This window comes from Gossypium raimondii, chromosome 12 (assembly GCF_025698545.1).
Source record: "Gossypium raimondii isolate GPD5lz chromosome 12, ASM2569854v1, whole genome shotgun sequence".
In the NCBI taxonomy this organism is placed as follows: Eukaryota; Viridiplantae; Streptophyta; class Magnoliopsida; order Malvales; family Malvaceae; genus Gossypium; species Gossypium raimondii.
In genome coordinates, this window is record NC_068576.1 from 10070375 (window position 1) to 10095708 (window position 25334).

The 25334-nt window shown below is 33.8% G+C and overlaps 1 protein-coding gene across 1 annotated transcript; it reads right to left on the minus strand.

Annotated features, from left to right (window-relative positions):
- Positions 1-7861: 7861 nt before the first annotated feature.
- Positions 7862-8188, minus strand: LOC105761968 (uncharacterized). Its single transcript, XM_012579896.1, has one exon. The coding sequence runs from the start codon at positions 8186-8188 to the stop codon at positions 7862-7864; it is 327 nt and encodes a 108-aa protein (XP_012435350.1).
- Positions 8189-25334: the final 17146 nt, after the last annotated feature.

Consider the following 25334-nt stretch of genomic DNA (forward strand, 5'->3'; position numbering starts at 1 on the left):
TCAAACTTACCAATGCTAATAATCTCCATTTTCTTTTATATTATTTAGATACTATTTATTTAAAAAGCTTAAGTGATGAATGTTATTTATAATTTTAATTTTAATTTTAATTGGTATAAAACTGTAAGATTAATTAAATAAAATTAATTTAAAATAATATATATTATTAATAATTAATTAACATACTCAATTATGTAGATCTATTTATTCTTAATAAATTGAATTCAACTTCAAATCAATTGTATAGTTTAAATGAATAAAATTTTATTATTTAAAAAATTATTTTTAATGCCAAATAAGTAATATAACGAACAATAAAGGGTATTCTTGTTGATTCAAATGTTTTGAAACTCACGCTTTTATATATATATATATATATATATATATATATGATGGGAGGAATTTACTTATATTGGTGTAAAACTTAAGTTGTTTTATACCCATTCATAGCTTTTCATACGATTAATATTTTAACCATCCAACCGTTGAATTTATCAATATATTTGTATTTATCATACATGTAAAATTTTAGATCGATCCAATATGTCTATCATATCAATCTAAAATATTGTCTCTATTAATATATGATTAAAAGTTCTTTACATTAAACGAATAGTTAGAAATTTTTAATTTATGTCATCAAACTTGACATGCATGATCTACATGAATGGAGCATGGAAAATGACAATTAAATTATTAAAATATTAATCGTATAAAAGTTACGGAAAGATATAAAACCACGTAATTTTTACCAGATATAAGTGGATATATATATATTAGTATGGTTCCACTATTGTTTATTTTTAGCTCAATTATAAACAACATGCTTAAAGTTGTTAAATTTTGGTATATTTAGAATTTAATCTTTATATTTTTATTTTTTTATAAATTTAGCCCATTACTTTTTGAATTTAAAATTTAGATTCATTTGTTAACATTGTTAAAACTATTTTGTTAGACTTGCTGGTGTGATATTTTAGAACTAAAAAATATTCACTTGCTATGCATGTAATGAAAATATCATTGTCTTGGATTTGAATTTAATAGAGAGTTTTAATGGTATTAACAATTTTAAAAATTCACATCAACATTTTAATTAAAATAAAGTATTTAGACTAATTACTAACTTTATAAAAGATTTAAGTATCAAATTATGCTAAACTAAAGTATATAAATTAAATCGTGAAGTATCTGATTAAAATTAAAATTTAATCATTATTATATAATCTCAAAAGTAAAACTATTATTTTATCGTGTAAAAATTGTCATATAAGGAAGGCTATGGTGGTATAGACTTTTTTTCTTAAAAAAAGGTTTATGTATTTTAAACTTTTAAAACTCGATTAATTAAAACTTAAATAAAGTGACATGTGTTGTTATATGATTGACTTTGTTATGTCACATTTCTAAACAAAATTAAAGCTATTATGCATTAAATTATGAAAAAATATTTAGTAAACTACTAGTAGAGTTTTTAAATACCACAAAAAAATATAATAAAATATTAAAAATAAACTATCAAATAGAAAAAAAATGGAAATATCAAATTATTTTGATTAAATCAGATTTTTGTCTCCCAAACAGGTCAGCTACGGCATAGAAGCGGCCCTTTAATCCTCCTTTTTTTTTCTAGGTCAATGGCCCATTTATCCGTTTCTTGTTCTTAGGCCCATTTATAATACAACTTTTACCCTTATATTATGTTAAAATAATTAAACTCAGCTTATGTGTTAAAAAGTGCTCAAACTTTTTCAGAAAAAGCAATTAAACCCTTTTTTTACATTCAATTGAGTACTTGAATTGTCAAAATGTATTAAAAAGACTCTCAAACTTTTTCAAAAAAGCAATTGTACGAGTAGAATTTAACGGTTAATTGTAACGGTTAACCATTACAGCTATCTGCTCCTAATTTTTTTTAGTTAAATTCATCACGTGTCACAACCATCGCATGACACGTGAAAAAAAGAAAAAAATTTAAATTTTAATAAAATATAAGAAATATTTAATTTTTATTAAAAATTAGAAAAAATATTTAAAAAATATTAACAAATTTAAAATATATAGAAATATAGAAAATATATATATATATAAAATTTTTTTTTGAAATAATCTCAGATTGGGCTAAAATAAAACTTAAGAGTTTACACAAGAGTTCAAAAAGTAAGAAAGAAAAAACAAACCCAGTACTCAGCCTAGGCCCATCGGAAAGAAAAACAAAAGCATTAATGAAAAAGGCACCCTAATCACCTAGGAAATGAAAAAAGGAAACAACTCTACAGTCCATTAATTTAGTCGTTTCCTCTGCCCAATCAGACTCAATAGTCATAACTCGTCTTGTCCCTTCAATCTCAAATCACCTTCAAGACATTTTGACAACCGAAAGCTTAGGGTGGGTTTGGATGGGCGGTGCGTTTACTTGTGGTTAGTGTAAAAATAGCGGTGGCGGTGAGATTAGATACTGTAGCGATACTGTAGAGTGAGACAAAAAATAAGCTAAACGCACCGCACCGTACCCAATCGCCCATCTAAACCCACCCTGTCGATTCTGGAACCATCTCTCCATTTCTCCCTTATCCGGCTTCAGTCTGGTTCTCTCACCCTGTCGATTTCTGCTTGAATTTCTGCAACTCCAGGGGCTCTTCCGACCAGGTAAACTCCTCTACTACTTTTCATCGCTTCAGATGCTAGATTATGCGCAAGGCCATTTGTAGATCTTGGGGTATGCTCAAACTTACACTCCTTAAAGTATACCGAAAGCTGATGTATATCGTAAATAAACGCACTAACCAGTGATTTATCTGGGATTTTTGTTTTACACTTCTTTATTATTGATAACGAATCTCCTTCAATAATAACCTTGTCCCATTGCATGTGTACGCCGATCTGGAGAGCTTTCCTACATGCGATTGCTTCCGCTCCAAAAGCTGATGGAACCCACTGATAAACCTCTGAACAAGATAAGAGAACTAAACCCTCATCATTTCTGGCCACAACTCCGATAGCCGCTTTATTTTGCCCTCTTACATAAGCTGCGTCAAAATTGATTTAGATAAAGCTGTCTGTTGGTTTTACCCATTTTTTTACAGTTGTGGAAGATCGTCGGCTAGTTTTAGCAACTGAGTCTAACTCTGAAATATAACTTATAACAAATCTCCCTATTTCTTTTGCAGATTTACTTCCTTTGTTATGTAACCTGTTGTTCCTATCACCCCAAATGGCCCATACTGCAAAACAAAAAATCCGACGGTGGGCTGCTGAACACTGTGAAAAAACCCAGGTTAGCCACTGTTTAAACCCCATCTGGTTATCCTGCACATAACTAAGAAAAGATAACTCTCTCCACACTGATAATGTAACAGGGCACTCTTGAAAAAGATGTTCCATGGATTCAGAGCCAGAACCACACCGAGGACACATTGAAGTACTCGTTAGCCGTCTTATTAGCAGATTAGCGCGAGTAGCTAGGAAATTCCACGAGATCTTCCATACTGTAATTTTGATTTTTGAGGGTAAATCTAGAAGCCATAGTTTTCTGTAGAAATCCTTATAGTCAAATTGTAAAATTTTATAAAGTTGTAAGAAATGATAAAAAATGTAAAGAAATATAAAATTAGTAAAAGAATTATAAAAATTATCATACTAAAAGAAGTATTTTATAATCTTTCTATAACTTTTATTGATTTTTATTTTGTATCATTTTTCGTCACATGTCACGCTGTGTTGCGACACGTGATGACTTTAACTGACAAAAAAACTGGGTATCGTTAACTTTAACGGTTAAAGTTAATGGTTAAAAGACCTTTTTGATACATTTTATATTTTTTTATGATTGTTATAAAATTTGTAAAATTTTATATTTTTTACGATTTTTTTCTAACTTTTAGTAAATTTTAAGTTTTTTTTATATTTTATTAAAGTTTAATAATTTTTATAACTTTTATTGATTTTAATTTTTTATAAATTTTTTATCACATGTGATGCAATGGTTGTGACACGAGATGACTTTAACTGAAAAAAAATTAGAGACAGTTGACTTTAACGGTCAATTGTTATAGTTTATGGTTAGAGGGTCTTTTTGATGTATTTTGGCAATTGAGTACAAAAAATTAGGGGTTTAATTTTTTTTAAAAGTTTGAGGGCCTTTTTAATACATTTTGAATGTTCAAGTATCGAATTGAGTGCCCAAAAAAAACAGAGCCTTAATTACTTTTTTTTTTTTAAGTTTGAGAGCTTTTCACATCATTGGACCAAATAATTATTAATTTTATGTTATATTAATAATTCAGATTTTCTTTTTAATTTTTGGAACTTATAACTTGCATAATGTGCTAAGGTTTTGACAATTCTTTCGAAATTAAACACTTGTTTTTTTCTACAAAATATTAGCCCAAAATTCTAAATTTTAAACCTTACTCCAAGGATGGGTAAATCAGTTGTGATGAAAAACTAATGATATATTGATGTGACTATCAACCAGTGGTTTTCTTAATTTATGGAGGTAACAATTGCTTCTTTTCCTTCCATTCTCTTATTCACTGTGGATGTATGTTTTGGTGGAACACCAGTGAAATTGCTTTCTGACATATTTCATGTCAAATGCTGCAACATTATAGAGCAGTCCGCTAAATAGCAATCAAACAAATCTCACTCCTTGTCAGAAATGGAATATGAATCTTACAAAGACAATCCTCAAATTTCTATTGACTGCATACATGCCTGCTTTATACCATTGACTGTGCTGTCAGTGCTTTGTGACAGCCAAATTATATCTTCTCTTCTACTATGGATAACAGTACCCCCAGTGGTCGTCACAATCACTCCAACCCCCTGCTGCATGTACATGCCTGTCCATATCCATTGATTTGCATCATCCATAGTGTACCCTTTTCTTTCATATCTTTTTTTTAGGATTTTCCTTCATACCCAATTAATTTATTGGAGTAAATATTGTTGATGGAGAAAATAATATTATGAGAGTTTTGTCTTTGTTTATGAATCAAGTTAACTTGATTCAAAATCTAATTAAAACCGAAATTTTCTTTAAAAAAACAATCTTATTTGTTGGTTGCATGTATTAGTGGGTCAGTGATGTATTCATGTCCAAAGTTCTCTTCACTGGTTGACAAAAAGTGCCTGTATGCTTCGCACACGTAGTGACGTAATCCTGCATTTTTCTTCTTTGCTATTCTTAATTTCACATTGGATTTTCAATACCACTTTTTTTCAACAAAGATATTTGCTTGAATATCTCAGCTTTGTTGAAAAAGATATTTGGGACACTGACTCTAAAGCTATATTTTTCATAAGCGCTACAACGGATGTAATTCATTGGGTAAGTTCCTTGTAGGAAAAAGAAGGACGATGGCTTGCTTTTGCTCACGTACTGGTTATCTTGCAAGACACCAAGATTCACACATAAAAGCATAAACTTGCCCAACTAAATTCAATGTTGGGAACATAAAGGGAACTGATGTTTTCTTTATGATTTATCTATTCATGGTGACTTCCCTTTTTTAAGTTGTAACATGGATGAGTGCACCCATGCATTCCATGGAATATTCCTCATCTATCTTTTGAGTAACAAAGCTATATATATGCATATGCCAATAACATAAAAAGGACCCTTCCAGCTCCAGTCCTCGACTAGAGGAGATAAGTTAAACAACTTGATGTTCCAGTAATGGAGTGCTTAACCCTTTAGCAGGGATTGCCAAATTTCATTGCACTTTAGCTGTTCTTCATATCGTGAAAAGAAAAAATGAATGTTAACTTGAACCTTAGTTGCTACGAAAAGCGCTGCCTTTTCTTTTAATCTTCTGCTTTTGTTTTTGACCATAATGAGGTCACAACTCATCAACTTCTTCAATAAATTTTGGCTGTTTTTCAATAAACTAACAAAAGTTTATTTGATTAATTCTCAATTTCCATCTTCTTTTGTACACAAACACAAACAGCAAGTCTAGAGCTAATTACTAATGTTGGGTTGAGCAGTAAGTAACCTGATGCCACATAAGTAAGTTTGAGATTCAAGTTTTATGGATGAAAAAAACCTAGTGTTAGGAGAGCTTTTCCCCTCTGTTGAGAGATCTAACCTAGCTCTACTCCAAATTTCATATAGATTTAATATCAAAAAAGAAAAAAATTATATATTATGTTTATTGGTGCTATATCCCCACACAAGCTAGACTCGTGACACTCCGAGGAGGCACTAACTGGACACTTAAAGATGGTCTTCCATCTCTTGTTAGTCGGATTGTCCTCGACCACTCAACCTCTCAGACTAATCACCCGCTGTGAGACTATCCGTTCACAGTGAGAATGTCCTTTCATCAGGCTTTCTACTTATTGTGGCTTGATTACTTGCTTTTCAGTGTGAACACTCTCTTTAGGGATCACTTGGCTTCATTTGAACATAACAACCTTGTACTCCCTCAAAAGACATAACAAAATAGGTCTCGTTGTATATATCCCTCACGTACTCCATGATTATAACCACCTTGCCACGTCAACACTACAAAACAAGAGGCATCTCCTAAAAATACCCTCCAATTTTAAGAGAAAGGGATCCTCTTCCTCACAAGTAACCTTGAATACTTGCTCTTAGTATTCAGCCTTCTTAGCCTTCACGACAACATTCTTCCTCCTCTTGTACTTCTCTAACTCTTCGTCTGTTTTGGTGAACCGGTCCCTTTTACTCCACCACCTTTTCCTACTTAACTTTTCTCTTGTTGAGACTTGTATCAACAATTGGTAAAATATAAATTCATTAGGTTGAATCTCGGATAACTTCAATTACCCAAAAAAAAAGAGATTAAGTTTGCTCAAATCCTTACAATGAAAGGAAGTGATTGAAGCGGGTAACTTCTTAATGGTTCAAAACAAGTTAGACAAGTGGAAAACCTAATTAACCTGATGATTTATCAAAGGCATATCAAGAATGGAAACAACTAAGTTAGTGTATCCTTCTAAGTACTCGACCATTGCTTTCACGTCATATTCTCTTTTTCAGTCATTTTCTATAGACAACTGGTAGCAATGGGATAATCTTGGTTGGTGCCTTTATACATATATACACGTATGTATATCATGATTTATGATTAATTTCTTTCAACTTGGACATAATTTAAAATACAAAGATGGTAATGTTTGGAAAGGGACTTCAAATCTCCTTTCAAAAAAAGTAGTTTTGATTTTGCTTTTTTTTTTTTTGGATGAATTAAGTTGATGTTATTAATTTAATTTGCATGGACGGGCACTGTTCCTTCCTAAAACAAGTTGGGTGAAGAATCATTTCCTAGAGGAATCTCACAGTCCTTTGGTCGGCAATTTCGATGGTTACTTGTGTTTGGGTGTATTGCCCTTTTTTATTCTATTTCTTTATTGCATGGCCATCAAAATAGCAAATTTTTCTATATTTATTCTCCCTATAATTTGTCTATCGTAATCAAACCTATGTTGACGTTTCACTGCATATATATATATATATATATATAGTATCTTCCAAACAGAAAAGAAAAGAAAGAAAATGTTAAAAGAGTAAAATAGATATGGTGATTCATGGGTCGGATGATCATTTTGTTTAGAAATAGTTTGGGTTCAAATTACAGAAATTTAAATTTAAATTTAAATGAATTGACTTAAAACATGTAATGATATTTGAAACTAAAACCTCATAAATTTTAAATTTTACTATTTGAACAAAATAATTATTATATATATTATATATATATTTTACATGATTTTTTACACATGTTTTGAGTGTGTTATAATCTAGTCATAATATAAGGTTTTTTTTTGGTTACAAAAAAGAAGTTGAACGGCAAGGTTCAACAGAAAAATTAAAAATAGACTTGCTTAGTACTTATCTTGTATGATCACATCTGGAACCTTCGGAGGCAGTAGGCAGATGAGCAAAGAAAAGAAACCCCATTGTGTGCCTCCTAACCTCCTTAGCTATAGCGTCAACTGTCATATTTGTTGTTCTTGGCACAAACCGAAGCTTAACATACCAATCCTTCGCCATCCAATTACAAATCTCCAACCCCAACCAAGAGCTTCCCCCTCTCTCATTCCTAAGTATTAAATCCATCACTGTTTTACTATCACTCTCAATAACCAAACAACGCACCCCTTGCTCCCATGCCAATTGGAGTCCATCCACAATTGTATGAAGTTCAACTTCTAACATCGAGTTAACTCCCAAATTTCAACCATACCCAAACACAAAATCTCCCTTATGATTCCTCACTAAACCCCCGACAGTGACGATTGTAGATCCTAAGTCAACTCCACCATTCGTATTAAGCTTTAACCACTTTAACTGTGGAAACTCCCACCTTAGGGCTGCCGAATCACATGAATCAAAACATAATCGCATAGCCACCCTTGCCTATGATAGACTCATCGTAACCACTACATCCATACTTAGATTTTGCTCATTAAAAATAGTCATATTTCTACCTTCCCATAGTCTCTCTACGATATTAGAAAAAAAAGCTCCCAATGGATTCCTTTCACCAAAGATTTCTTCTCATTTAAGACACTATGCAACAACTAGTCCTCAAAATTCATAGTAAAGGAATAATTGTGGAGATTAATAGTGACTAACCTCTTCCATATTGCTTGAGCCACCGAACACGTTCTCAACACATGATCAATATTTTCCACCATGTGGCCATAAATAAAACACGATCCATTGTCTGTTAGGCCTCTCTTGCATCTTTTCATATTTGTTAACAACCAACCATGCATGCACATCCATAAGGATTGTTATTCTTTGTGGGACCCTAACTTTCCAAATTCTATTCCATTTCACATTGACATCATTCCACGACTCCTCTTTTAAAGTTTTGTATCCCCTAGCCACTGTGTACACCCTCGATACGGGAGCCTTTTATATGCAACTATCATTTTCTTCATCAATTAGTTGCGGTCTTGATCCTACTAGTAAGTGAATGATCTCATACGATAATTCACCAATAAAATAAGACCAATTCTAATCCTCATCTAATGATACCATCGCAAAAATTGTGGCATCCGGAAATGTAGGTCTTTGTTTTGTACAATAAGCAATTAAAGGTCCTATATCCTTAAAACAAGTATTCATCTAGAATCGAACATCTCTCCCATTCCCTATCTTTCAAGCTGTATTTTCCTGTAAATTCGTCCAAACGCTCCTCATTGATCGCCAAACATAGCTACAGTTACCACTCATGTCATTGCGTGGCACTCGATCAACCACATTATATTTTGAATGCAACATATTTACCTAAAACGCCTAACTATTATTAATGAATTTCATACCCAATTTTAGAAGAAACGCCTTCTTTTGGCAATGAAGTTGATGAAACTCAAGCCCTCTTCTGTCCACCGGTATACAACATTTATCCCAAGTAATTAGTGATAACTTCTGGCCTATACCCAAGGCACCCCATACAAACTTCCAAATAATCTTCTAAAATTCCAAACACACGCATTTGGGATCAGCGCTGATTGTATAAAATAGCTTGGTATGGAAAACAAAATCAATTTCACTAATGTTACTCGCGTAGCTAACAACATCTTAGCATTCCATCCACTTAGCCTTTTACGCACTTTTTCAATCAAAAAAGAATATGTGGCTTTGGTTACCCAGTTATGGAAGATCGAAACCTCTAAATATTGTCCCAAATCAGCAACTCGCGCCACACCAAGACTATTTGTAAGTTGAAAAGCCAATTCTTCATCCATTACAGTCGAAAAAGACACTTTTGATTTCTTTTTATTCACACAATGACTAGAACATCACCCAAACTTTTGCAAAATGTCATCAACCACTCTAGCCTATTGTACATCTGCCTCATAAAAAGTAGGAGATCATTCGCAAAAAACAAATGAGAGATACTAGGTCTGTCATTCGATAAACATTTGGGACACCATTTTTCATCCACCATAGCCTGCTGAATATGATGCCTAACCTTTCCATACACAATACAAACAAATATAGAGATAGGGGATCACCCTGTCTCACTCCTCTCGTTGGTTTAAATTTACTCATATAATCTCCATTCCAAGATATTTGCATAGACGATTCCGTGACACAATTCATAATCAATATTATTAATTCTTCTGGTAGCTTTACATACTGTCGAAACCATTTTTTTGAAAGAAAAAAAACGAGAATCGATTTTTGAAAATAGAGTCACCACCAATCTTTTATTGATGTGTGATCGGATTACCTTAAAACAATTTTAGGTCTACATATTTAGAGAAAAATAGGTCCGGGAGTCGGTTACGCACGAGGAAGGGTTAGCACCCTCGTAACGCCCAAAATTGGTACCGAATTGATTATTTAATGTTTTAGTGCCAAAACTTGAAAAGATTTTAAAATACGATCCCTTGAAATGAAAACCTGAATAATCGAATTGGATAATAAGACATACCCACTTCAAAGAAATAAATTGTCACACTCAGTGAGTTAGGGTGCAACAGCTCAATCTTTGAAGTTAGATTTGTCTTTTTAAATTTTATAAATTCATATATTTTGAGAAGGATATTTGATTATTTAGGTCAATTGAGAAATCAGAATCCAGTAAGTTAGGGTTCAATTTCTCGAAATTCCTAAACATCAAATATTGCCTTTACTTTAAAATCGAGATAAAAAAAATGTCATATCCAGTAAGTTAGGATCCAACATTTTGAAATCTTAAAAGCTTTATTTTAAAATTGTATGGTTTTAATAAAATAACCACTTGGCTATCTAGATTCATCGAGAAGGATTGAAGCCCAGTAAGTTACGGCACAATCCTCTCGATAACTATGAACACCAGGCTTTTTTTGAAAATTATGAAATGAAAGGATTGTAGTGCTTTAATAGAATGCAATTTTTACAAATGAAACATGATTGAATAACAATACATAATGTAAAAGATAAATAGCAACCCAAACCTACACTAAGAAGTACTAAGCAAGATAGGGGAATACAAATAGCAATAATGAGTTTAATATTATACAAATACCAATATTAATAATTAAGCATCAAGTAAATTGATAATCAATCTCCTAAAAGATACCTCAAAACAATGAAAATAATAATTTATAATCGATATATCCTTTATACAAAAATTCAAGAAAAACATACATGACTTCAAAATAAACTCAAAAATATTAAATAATTAGTATTTGGAACAAATTAGGAATAGATTTAAAGTAAGCAATATATATTTATTAGTTAGACATAAAATATAAAAATAATGATACATACATACTAATATATAAAAAAACTAAGTAAAATATGTTACAAAATTCTAAAAAGGAATTAATTATATATAAATAAAATAGATTCGAAAGACATATGCAAATATATTAAAACACTTAAAATTAATTATCATATAAAATCAAAACATTAATATGTACTAAAAATAATTTAATAAGCTATATACTTATATGAATAATAGCATTATAACAAATATTATTATGTAAAGATGTACCATATAGGAATATATAAAAAAGAAAATTAAAAACAATATAAAATAAAATATCAAAATTTATTCAAATTACAATACACTCCAATAAAATACATAAAATACTTAATAATGAAATAAATAATAATATATTATATTTAAAACAAAATACCTAATGGATTTAAAACATCAATGTATAATAAATTTAAATAATATTAATTAACAAATTAAAATAATGGCATATTATATTTTAAAATTACACTAACAATAAATTTTAAAACAATATCAAATTTAAATATTAAAATAATATTAGATTTTCTAGAAATAAATATGTCAAAGTAAGAATTAAATAGATTTAGAATTAAATAAAAAAACTAAATTGCCACTAGAATTAAAAGAGAAAGAAAACGAGCTAATTTGATAATTGATTCAAAATTGAGGGATCAAAACGGCAATTAAACGCAAAAAATGATAATCAAAACCAAACACAGGAAACGACACCGCATAATCGTGGATCAAATTGAAAACAAAATCAAATATGCGATTCAAATAAAAAAGATTGAAGAAAATCAAATCGAAACACAACAAAATAAGAGGGGCTCGTCGCGCAAATAAACCAATCAGCGAAAGCGCGCGGATCCTGCCCTCGGGTCGGGTCACCGCGCGAGTCTAAGGCCGCTAAACGGCACCGTATCGCGTCATCATTAAAACAAAACATTTCTAAAAAACGTAAGTAGTATTCATTTTGCTAAAAAAGGTGCTGCCCTTTCCTTTGCTAGGTTTTGCCCTAACTTTTGCCGCCGCTTGAGCAGGCCACCGTTCGGAAACTCACGATCCCTGTCCAAACTCTGATTGTGACGAAGCGGACAGGGATGCGACGGTCAACCTAAAGGTGAATCTTCACTTCTCTGTTCTCTTTTTATTATTTTTGCATAAAATGAAACGAAGAAGAAAATAAAAAAAACTGAGAATCACCTTCCAAAATACTGGTATTCGATTTCCTCTTTTGTTTTTGTATTTCAATATGTGTGTAACAAAAAAAAGGATCCTGAAACAATACAGAAAATTGGGTTTTATAGCGAAAATACATCAATTTTCTTCTATTTTTCTCATATTTTTTCTATTTGCTATTTTGTTATTTTCTTTTCTTTCTTTTCCGTTTCTTTGTGTGCTGCGTTGTCTTTGTTTCACTTGCAGGCACAGTGTACGGAGGTGCGTACGGAGTTGTTGGCGTGGGGCGCATAGAGAGGAAGACCGAAGGCGCTGAAGGCTGTGTTCATGGGGTACGTGAGGGCAACGGCGGCTGAGATCTCAGAAACCCTAGGGTTTCTGTTTGGGGTTTTGGGCTTGGGGTATTCGGTTGAAATTTGGGCCATTGGGCCGGTGTTGGGTTTGTATTTCAGGTTAATTTGAGGCTTAATGGGTTTGTTGTATTTTGGGTTTGGGTAAATTAATTGGGCCTGCTATTGTAAAAAAACTGGACATTTATTTTTTCTATTTTATTTTATTTTTTTTATGTATGTGGGCTGGGCATAAATTGGGTATTACACATACCTCAGAGTTTCCTTAAAAAAATTCTATCGAATTTGGCCTTATGCTTTCTCGAGGTCAATCTTAATAGCCATCCATTTCGATCTCCTCTTATCCGACCTACCTCATTGAGTGAATCACCTTGAGCAACCAAGATATTATTAATAATAGATCACCCGGTCACAAAACTGACCTAGTTAAGAGCCACCAACCTAGAAATATACTTCAATCGCTTCACCACCATTTTTTGTAATAATTTTTATGCCACTGAACACAGACTTATGGGTTTAAACTGAGCTAGTGTTTCGTGTCTATCCATCTTTCAAAGTAAGACTTACCTTTTTGTTGATTATCAGCTCTAACTGTCTTCCTTCAAATGTGTCAGCCACCATTTTATACCCAAATTCTCCTACTACATCCCACTAACTCTGGTAAAATTTTGCATGGATATAATCTAAACCCGATGCTTTTAAGGATGTCATAGAATCAAGTGCTGGCTTTACTTTCAATTTTGTCAACCTCGACTTCAAAGCCTCTCTATCCACCAAATGCAACTCACAAAAAAACCCGTAATCAGGTAAGCTATCAGAACTATGATCATCATTTGAGTATAAATCTTGAAAAAAATGAGCTGCCTTATTCTTCAAACGATCCTATTCAAAATGCCATTCCCCATTACTTAGTCTCAACCCCCCAATTCTAATGTGTTTTTGTCGTGCTACTACTCGGTTATAAAAAAATTCATATTCCGGTCACCATCAACTACCCAATCACACCTCGATCTCCGTTTCTATAACAATTCCTCCAAGTCAAGAACCTGTTCCAGTTTAGTAATTAACTCCACCTCTAATTTTTGTAAATTCTTAGTTACTTCACCATCCATTGCCCTTTGGACTCCTTTCAAACGCCCAGTCAGTCTACGCTTTCTTCTCAGGATGTTTCCAAACATTATTTTGTCCCATACCTTGACATTTTTTAAAAACCGATCAACATTTTCACTCATTAATTCGTTATTCCTTTAAGACTCTGCTACCATATCTTTAAATGTATCATTCAACAACCAATCCTGAAAAAACCTATATTGTTGCAGCTTCTTTTGTACGTTATCATCAATTTCAATCAACAATGGCCCACGGTAGGACTTCAAATGATGTAAATATTTCACTCGAGCCGTTGGGAAAACATCATTCCATTTCAAATTGCATATGACCCTGTTAAGCCTTTCCAATGTTGCACCACGTTGCCAAGTGAATCTTGGACCAATAAACCCCACATCAGATAATCCATAGTCAAATAAAAACTTATGGAAAAAACCACAACTATGCTTCATATTTTTCTTGGATCATTTGTACTCTTCATCCAATAACACGAAATCCCAGTCGTCCACTAATGGATCATTTGTACTCTTTATCTGATAACACGACATTTCAGTCATCCACTAACATCCAGGGTTCCTCCATATCACTAGTTAAACTATTCAACTGCTCCCACAAATCTCTCTGCAAGCTTTGTTTTGAGCTGTAGTACACAACTGTAAAAATGAAGGTATTAACCAACCCCATTTTCTTCAACTTCATATGTCCAAATTGTATATGATTCTTTACCATTTCTACTATATATGACTCATTCCACAACAACCATATTCCCCCAACAAAACCCCTCGCCTCAATTTGATGCGAAAACTTGAAACTCATTTTCTTGATTACCAAATTCGTTTTTCCCACTCACTCAATGATACAAATTCGCTTACAGGATGTAATTGAGTCGTTTGATTGCCAGGTTAAAAATTAAGTAGTTCTCATTTTAGTTTAACAAAAGGGTAAATTTAATAAGATAGTTTAAATAGGTAGCGGATAAAATAAAGATAGTTTGATGGAAAAATATGGATAAAAGAACTTAAAACAAGAAAGAACCCTTAATAGCAATTAATGACCCGAATCTTATAAGTTTTAAGTTGAAAAATATGAATAGCTAGATAGGACCGTGACCCACTTTCTAGCAAGATAGGAACCAACGGTATAAGATTGAACGCCACACTCGAAAGAGTGATAAGTTCAAGAAAGAAACAAGGTTGACGCCACTAGCTTAGCTAGATAAGTCAAGTTGAATCTCAAAGAAAATCGAGAGTGAATAACTCATAAAGTTATATTTCATATGTCAAAAGTTGTGTCTAATGTTTACAAAAGAAAACTATTTATAGGCTGAATTATGTCTAGCCGAATAGACAAACAATAAAGGAAAATAATTAAGCTAAGTTAATGTCCAACTGAAAACAATGTACTTGGTGAAATGGAAGTGCTGATCGGTCTTGATTCATGGCTTGATAGATGAGCTAAATGTTGCTTGATTCGGTGAATAGAGTTTATGTTTGTAGGTGCACCGAAAGGAAGTTTGCTGATGAATGAACTTGCGGGCAGCCGAATGGTCTTAAAGTGTGAACATTCAGTTTTGTAGGTGTGAACAGCAAGAATCGAATGAACCCTTGAAAATGTAGCTAACTAGCTCATAATCTTTGGCAAGAGTTCATGAATAATTCGATTGAAGTAATGTACCAAGCAGCCCAAGGTACATGCAAAATAATACGAACTCGCTTACAGGATGTAATTGAGTCGTTTGATTGCCCAGTTAAAAATTAAGTAGTTCTCGTTTTAGTTTAACAAAAGGGTAAATTTAAGAAGATAGTTTAAATAGGTAGTGAATAAAATAAAGATAGTTTGATGGAAAATTTGAATAAAAGAACTTAAAACAAGAAAGAACCCTTAATAGTAATTAATTACTCGAATCTTATAAGTTTTAAGTTGAAAAATATGAATAGCTAGATAGGACCGTGACCCACTTTCTAGCAAGATAGGAACCAACGGTATAAGATTGAACGCCTCACTCGAAAGAGTGATAAGTTCAAGAAAGAAACAAGGTTGACGCCACTAGCTTAGCTAGATAAGTCAAGTTGAATCTCAAAGAAAATCGAGAGTGAATAACTCATAAAGTTATATTTCATATGTCAAAAGTTGTGTCTAAAGTTTACAAAAGAAAACTATTTATAGGCTGAATTATGTCCAGCCGAATAGACAAACAATAAAGGAAAATAATTAAGCTAAGTTAATGTACAGCTGAAAACAATGTACTTGATGAAATGGAAGTGTTGATCGGTCTTGATTCATGGCTTGATAGATGAGCTAAATGTAGCTTGATTCGGTGAATAGAGTTTATGTTTGTAGGTGCACCAAATGGAAGTTTGCTGATGAATGAACTTGTGGGCAGCCGAATGGTCTTGAAGTGTGAACATGCAGTTTTGTAGGTGTGAACAGCAAGAATAGAATGAACACTTGAAAATGTAGCTAACTAGCTCATAATCTTTGGCAAGAGTTCATGAATAATTCGGTTGAAGTAATGCACCAAGCAGCCCAAGGTACATGCACAGTCGGGTGCATGAATCCTTCATTAATTAGCTACAATGTATTAGCTTTATACATGTATGTTCAGATGAAGGAATAGTGCTCTCCGTACATACATTGATGAATACATGCTTCCACATTAACTAGCTTCGATGAACCTAGAAGATACATGTATGTTCAGCTAATGATCAGCTCCCAACGTTCATGCATATTCATGCTCATGTGCCATATTTAATGAGCTTCATTGAATCGACATTGTGCATGAATTTGTCCAATCGTATACCTTAAAATCCTGCTAAGATAAATTAAAAGTAAATTAAACACACAATTAAATACGTAATGGACTAAGACACATTTAATATATCTAATCAAGTTGTAGTAAACTAAACATAATTAAATGAGCTAAAGTAATTAAGATGTCTAAGTCTAGCTAGCTAAGTTAGCTAGCAGATTCGAATTCAGCTTTCAATAAATTGAATATGCTTCTTGATAAGTCGTCCAGCCCCTTTATAGCTTTCTCCAAAATTCGTTCCACTAGGGTCGATATTGATTCCTTAAAAAGTTTAGCTCGAGCTCAAGTGATTGGACCAATAGGGAGCTCGGTGGAATCTCGTTTGGTTTCAGCTAAGTCTGCAGGCTGGTTTGCATCATTCCCCCCTTCTTCAAGACGATTTGTCCTCAAAGCGCCGCCTACATCAAAAGGAGTTAAATCAGATACATCAAAGGTTGCACTTATATTATACTCACCAGGCAAGTCCAATTTATAGAAATTTTCATTTATTCGTTCTAGGACTTGAAACAAGCCATCTCCTCTCGGAAGTAACTTAGACCACCTTTGTGCAGGAAACCTTTCTTTGCGCATGTGCATCCAAACCCAGTCGCTCGGCTCAAAAACAATTCGCTTTCGTCCCTTATTGGCCTTTTGCATGTATTCTCCGGTTCTCTTTTCAATATTTTCCCTTACCTTCCGATGTTTTTTTCTTTCATATATTCAACTTTGCGCTTTCCATCTGTGTTCACAAGTTGGTTTGAAGGTAAATGAATTAGATCAAGTGGCGTTAATGGATTAAAACCATAAACAATTTCAAAAGGAGAGTGTTTCGTAGCCAAATGAATAGAACGGTTGTATGCGAACTCAATGTGAGGTAGGCATTCTTCCCATGTTTTTAATTTTTTTGAATGATGGCTTAGAGTAAAGTTGATAAAATTCAATTGACGACTTCAATTTGGCCATCCGTTTGAGGGTGGCAGGTTGTGGAAAACAACAACTTGGTACCTAGCCATCCCCACAAGGTCCGCCAAAAGTGACTAAGAAATTTCGCATCTCAATCAACACGATGGTTCTAGGCATGCCATGCAACCTAACCACTTCTTTGAAGAACAAATTGGCTACATTCACAGTATCATCAGTTTTGTGGCAAGCTATGAAATGAGCCATCTTGGAAAACCTATCAACTATAACAAAAATAGAATTCCTATCGTTCCTACTCCTCGAAAGGCCTAATACAAAGTCCATAGAAATGTCAGTCCAAGGAATTTCAGGAATAGGTAAATGCTTATACAAACCGTGTGGTTAAATACGAGACTTAGCCTTTTTACAAGCAATGCATCGCTCGTAGAATCATTCCATATCTCACTTCATCTTCGGCCAAAAAAAAATGTTCTTGTAATGTAGCTAGAGTTTTAGTTATACCAAAATGTCCCATCAATCTGCCACTATGTGCCTCATGGATCAAAACTTCTCGAGTGGATCCTTGAGGAATGCATAATTTTCCTTCTCGAAATAAATAGTCTTCGTACCTATAAAACTTTTCAAAAGTTCCCTTCTCACATGATTTAAACACTTCACTAAAGTCAGTACCAATGTCATATAAATCTTTAAGAAGCGCAAATCCAAGCAGTTTAGAATCCAGGATATTAAGTTGGACGTACCTTTTCGATAATGCATCAGCTACTATATTATCTTTACCTTTTTTATGTTTGATGACATAGGGAAAGGTTTCGAGAAATTCAACCCATTTAGCATGTCGTTTGTCCAGCTTATGTTGTCCTTTTATATGCTTCAATGCCTCGTGATGGTGTGAATCACGAACTCTTTGGGCCATAAATAATGTTGCCAAGTTTCGAGAGCCCGAATTAAAGCATAAAATTCATTGTCATAAGTTGGATAATTTAGAGCAGTACAATTGAGTTTTTCACTAAAGTAAGCCATGGGGCGTCCATCTTGTGTTAGCACTGCTCCAATCCCTAAGCCTGAAGCATCACATTCCAACTCGAAAGTTTTGTCAAAGTTTGGTAAAGACAACAAAGGAGCATGAGTTAAACAGTCCTTAATTTTTAGGAAAGCATTTTCTTGCTCTTCACCCTAAATAAAACTAGAATTCTTACGGATTATCCTGGTCAAAGTAGTAGCCAATGAGCTAAAATTGGGTACGAACCGCCTATAGAAGCTGGCTAAACCATGGAAACTTGTGATATACTCGTCGGTCGGGGCCATTCTTGGATTGCTTTCACCTTCTCTTGGTCCACCTCAAGACCCTCCGAGCTGACTACAAAACCTAAGAATACAATCTTGTTAGTACAAAATGAACATTTCTTAAGGTTTGCATATAAAGTTTCTTTCCACAAAACATCCAAAATAGCTTTTAAATGCTGCACATGTTCATCCACAGTTTTGCTATAGACTAAAATATCTTCAAAATAAACTACACAGAATCGACCAATAAATGAGCGAAGGATATGGTTCATGAGTCTCATAAAGGTACTCGGGGCATTAGTTAAGCCAAATGGCATAACTAGCCATTTGTACAACCCATCCTTAGTCTTGAATGCGATTTTCCACTCGTCTCCCTCACGCATTCATATTTGATGGTAGCCACTTTTAATATCGATTTTCGAAAATAAATGGGCTCCACTAAGCTCATCTAGCATGTCGTCTAAGTGTGGAATGGGGTGCCGATATTTAATAGAAATTTTATTAATAGCTCGGCAACCCACATACATTTACCATGTTCCATCTTTCTTGGGAACCAGAAGAACAGGCATGGCACAAGGACTGAGACTTTCTCATACATAGCCTTTCTCAAGTAGCTTGTTCACTTGCCTTTGAAGGTTCTGTGTCTCCTCGGGATTACTTCGGTAGGTAGGCCGATTCAGAATAGCAGCTCCTGGCACTAGATTCATTTGATGTTTTATCCCGTATATTGGTGGTAGTCCACTCGGGATCTCTTCTGAAAAAACATCTTTAAAGTCCTGTAACAACATTAAAATAGAAGAAGGAAGATTCATATCAAAATCGTTAGTTCCCAACAAACTCTCTTTGTACATAAGTACAAATAATGGTTGTTTCATCAAAAAGGATTTTCGGATGTCCCTTTCTTTTACAAAGAAATTTTGCTTTTCACTTTCACTTTTTCTCTTTTTTTCTTTTTTTATTTCAAATTCTTTTTTTCATTCTTTGCTTTTGCTTTTTCTTTTTCATTTTTCTTTTCTTTTTCATTCTTTTTCTCTTGTTCGTGTTCTCTTGACTTTTCAATAGAAGCTTTTATCTTGAGTTGGTCTTCGTAGACTTCCTTCGGTGCAAGTGAGGCTAATATTACCATCCTTTCAAAATGTTTGAAGGTATAACGATTAGTGCAACCATTGTGTATGACCCTCCGGTCAAATTGCCAAGGCTGTCCAAGTAGTAAGTGTCCGGCATGCATAGGCACAACATCACATTGAACTTCATCTTGGTATTTCCCAATGGAAAAAGCAATAAGAACTTATTTGGTCACCTTTAATTTGCCACCGTCATTAAGCCATTGTAGCTTATAAGGATGTGGATGCTTGGTAGTAGTTAAGCCAAGCTTCTCCACCATTGTCGTGCTGGCTACATTGGTACAACTACCTCCGTCAATGATAACGCAACAATATTTTCCTTGTACTCGGTAATGTGTATGGAAGATATTCTCCCTTTGCTGCTCATTTTCCATGTTTTAAAGAGTAAGACTTCATTTAATGACTAATACCTCATCGTTAATAGCAACATTTGATTCAAGATTTCTTGACATGATGCTTAAATTCCTCACTACAATCCTCATTTAAATCGCTCTCAAAGAAAGAAAAGATGACACTCTACTCGTATTTCACTCTAATGCTGGCTTTTACCTCTTGATGAATTTTCACTCGTACTTTTTTCCACTCAAATTCACTTTTCGAAGTTCTTGGAGATTTCGTTAGACCTATTTAGAAAATTCGTAGGTCAACTTCAAAAGGCTTAAAAACAAAGGATTAATGTTAGGTAATAGGTAGGCTGAAAGAAAATTTTAAGAGTGTAACTGCAAAAATGGTTTTAAATAATAAACAAGAAAGATCGGGAATTTGAAACACTTTGTAAACCAACTTTTCTTTTTTGTTGAATTGCACAAAATCCAAACTCCCACTTTTGTATGCACATTATTTTTTTTATATTTGAAACTTTTTTTTAATCAAATTCCTTTTTTTTTACTTCTCTTCAATCTCAAGAGTATGAAAACGATAAAAAACTTACTTAATTTCAAAAGCTCTGATACCAAATAATACGAACTCGCTTACAAGATGTAATTGAGTCATTTGATTGCCCGGTCAAAAATTAAGTAGTTCTCGTTTTAGTTTAACAAAAGGGTAAATTTAATAAGATAGTTTAAATAGGTAGCGGATAAAATAAAGATAGTTTGATGGAGAAAGGTGGATAAAAGAACTTAAAACAAGAAAGAAACCTTAATAGCAATTAATGACTCGAATCTTATAAGTTTTAAGGTGAAAAATATGAATAGCTAGATAGGACCGTGACCCACTATCTAGCAAGATAAGAACCAACGGTATAAGATTGAACGCCACACTTGGCAGAGTGATAAGTTCAAGAAAGAAACAAGGTTGACGCCACTAGCTTAGCTAGATAAGTCAAGTTGAATGTCAAAGAAAACTGAGAGTGAATAACTCATAAAGTTATATTTCATATGTCAAAAGTTGTGTCTAAAGTTTACAAAAGAAAACTATTTATAGGCTGAATTATGTCCAGCAGAATAGGCAAACAATAAAGGAAAATAATTAAGCTAAGTTAATGTCCAGCTGAAAACAATGTACTTGGTGAAATGGAAGTGATGATCGGTCTTGATTCATGACTTGATAGATGAGCTAAATGTAGCTTGATTAGGTGAATAGAGTTTATGTTTGTAGGTGCACCAAATGGAAGTTTGCTGATGAATGAACTTGTGGGCAGCCGAATGGTCTTGAAGTGTGAACATTCAGTTTTGTAGGTGTGAACAACAAGAATCGAATGAACACTTGAAAATGTAGCTAACTAGCTCATAATCTTTGGCAAGAGTTCATGAATAATTTGGTTGAAGTAATGCACCAAGCAGCCCAAGGTACATGCACAATCGGGTGCATGAATCCTTCATTAATTAGCTACAATGTATCAGCTTGATACATGTATGTTCAGCTAAAGGAATAGTGCTCTCCGTACATGCATTGACGAATACATGCTTCCACATTAACTAGCTTTGATGAACCTAGAAGATACATGTATGTTTAGCTAATGGTCAGCTCCCAACGTTCATGCATATTCAGGCTCATGTGCCACATTGAATGAGTTTCATTGAATCGGCATTGTGCATGAATTTGTCCAGCCGTATACCTTAAAATCCCGCTAAGACAAATTAAAAGCAAATTAAACATACAATTAAATACGTAACGGACTAAGACACATTTAATAGATCTAATCAAGTTGTAGTAAACTAAACATAATTAAATGAGCTAAAGTAATTAAGATGTCTAAGTCTAGCTAGCTAAGTTAGCTAGCAGATTCGAATTCAACTTCTAATAAGTTGAAGGTGCTGCTTAATGAGTCGTCCAGCCCCTTTGTAGCTTTCCCCCAAATTCGTTCCACTAGGGTCGATATTGATTCCTTAAAAATTTTAGCTCGAGCTCTAGTGATTGGACCAATAGGGAGCTCGATGGAATCTCATTTGGTGTCAGCTAAGTCCGCAAGCTGGTTCGCATCACTTGGGTTCCCAACAACGCCATAAAATCAAGCCTGTCATCCCTCATATATACCTTCAAACAATGATAAAACTTAGGGTGTGCGCACCCTTGGCAATTCTAAAAAAAATATAGAATTATTTGTCTAGAAAAAAATAGACGCACTCACCATCAATTTTGCAACAAACTACCTTCAGGCTCTATGCCTTCTACAATTTCCACCCCAACAATACCATTATAAGTAATTTTGTCATCGACCACCATATCTATTGGCGCCATCATCACATTCATAGTCGTATCCACTGCAACCAAACCAAAAGCCCGACCATCAATCCCTAACTTTTGTAAATTCGACGGAATGGACGTTGACAATGCAGCCACCCGGAGTTTCCTCTTACGATTATCGTTTGTGCCCATCGTCCCTATAGCAGCCCTCTCCTGATTGGGATTTTTTATTACAACAACCAAGTGATTATCCCCATTTAGCACCTTACTCACATTTTATTTTGAAAATTGCATTTGACTAGCTAAACCCCTACCCGATACCTTTTCTTGCCTCCTACCCACGTCCCTTATTACCACATATTAGAAGGCCCTATGTTTTGCCCAATCTCGCTAGCCAAATATTATTTTCATTAATTAGCCCACCAGATTTAAAAAACTTTGCCCCGTTAACCAACACTTTTTCCCTTTTGAAGAAACACTTCCTTACCCAGGCCAACGGGTTTCAAACCATCTATCAGCCCAAATCCATTACTATTTTCCCCTCCATCAACTGACTCAACACCCCCTTCAACTGCCCTATCCAATTGTTCGGCTGACTCATCCTCTTCATAAATAGAGTTTGAGATTACCTTAAATCTTGATCCTGTCCCAACCGATTGTTTCCCCTTAATTTCAGCAACATTCTTCCTCAAATTCCTCCTCTAAAAATTACGGGATACAACCATCCAATCTTCGTATAATTTCATTTTCACTTTCCTATCTAGTTCCGCCATGAATGGATGCTTCGCTGTCAATGTCACCATATGCCCACTGTCTTCCTCTCCCATATCCTCTGATTCTTTTTCCTTACGAACTTTCGGGCACATATCCTTCATATGACCAAAACAACCACATTCGTAACAGACCTTAGGTAAATTTTCGTGCTCAACCCTTCGAATCTTACCCTCCACTCTCAGTTTCGAAATCAAAGGCCAACATAGGTCAACACTAATCTCCATTCTTGCAAACCTTCCTTGGTATCCATTTTTCGTGTTATCATTAACCCTAACCACCTACCCGATTATACTCCCCATTGCCTTCAAGAGACACCTCTTATATCACACCCCCAAAAAACATAGCAGACGTATCCACACGACCACCTGAAACGGGTATCTCTCCTGAGTATTAAAGTAAAGAGTTTAAGGTTGTACGATCAAATGTTTCCCATAGATCACCCACGACCCTTCTGTTAGCGCCTTCCAATAATCAACTTTGGCTTGGAATTTAACTATATAATAATCGTTATCCAAGTCCATTAGTTGGAACCTCCGACTTGGTTTCTAAATTGCATAAAGTTTGCTACATAGATTATTGAAACCAATTTTTCCCCCAACATTTTGATAATCACAGATTTGGACATACTCTTTCAGACCATCAACCATAGACGTAATTATATCACCCCCATTCAGATCAAAATCATCACTCTCATAATCCTCTGTCTCTTCTTCATTCAGCCTGCCACCCGTAAGTACAACTTTGAAAGATAACAAACCATCGCTCCCCATAGCCTTTGGTTCTCCCACGTCCGGTAGGTCATCCTCACGCTAACGAACCTTCTTAAGTGCTGATCTACTGCCTACTTCCATTCATTTGATAATATAAGGTTTTGATTCTTCATTATAATTTAATGAATGATTTGAATTTATAATAGTGAGTTGAAGTTACATGCTAAAACAATTAAAAAAACTAAGTAAATTTTTTCTTTTTTTCTTAATTCAATTGTTTATGAATACCAACTAAAATTTATTTAATTATTATTTTTAACCTTTTGGAATTCAATACATTCATTAAATATGTCAAAAGAAACAAAAACCATTCAGTAAATCTCTAATGACATGATTAGCATATACTTTATGGTACTATTAAAATGATAGAACAAAAGAGAATCGGATGATTTTAACATATAGTTGAACTAATCAAAGAGTTTTTAATAAAAAACCCAATGAATTATAATTATCTTAAGCTAATTTTTTGACTTTGAAGAAACCACTAATAGAATGTTGCCAAAGCAGAGATGATTTATTCAACCTTGTTATGATTGATCAAGATTTTTGATAAAAGTGGGATCTTATATCACCAAGAAATAATAAAGGCAAAATTTCTTAGAGAAAATATCTCCTTCTTTGCAAACTGTTTCTAAACCTATTCATAATTCTGCCCAGCTGTAAGCACAGCTAAGATATACCCCAAAATGTATTCATAAAGAAAAGCAAAAAGAAAAAGCCCATTTAAAGATTCTCTACATTACTTCCTGTAAATTAAAATTAAATTATTATTAAATTATTTTTAACCTACAGTGTTGTCTTTTCGGATGGTTGGTTTTCTATGAATCGAGCCCGAGTCAGTGGTAAATCAATTAGGTATGATATATTTTATCCAAACTATGAGTAATTTAACAAGAATACATTTTTAATGTGGAAGCAATTTTTAGTAAAAGAACAACTCCAAGTAAAATTTGACCCAGCAAAGGTTAATGTTCGGTGAATGGGGAATGTATAACTTCATGTATTTATTAGTAAATCTGAGATATCCGTTAAATAATGAAAAAGCTGGTGGCCATTCCCTCAAGATTCAGATGGTTTTTTATGAAAGCACCACCTTTTCCATAAGTCACCAAATAGTAAACTCCTTTGTGTTCGTTTGAATCTTTGGCAGCTGTGAACCATGATAGTTGAGTTTGAAAGCAGGAGAAAAGGAGTAG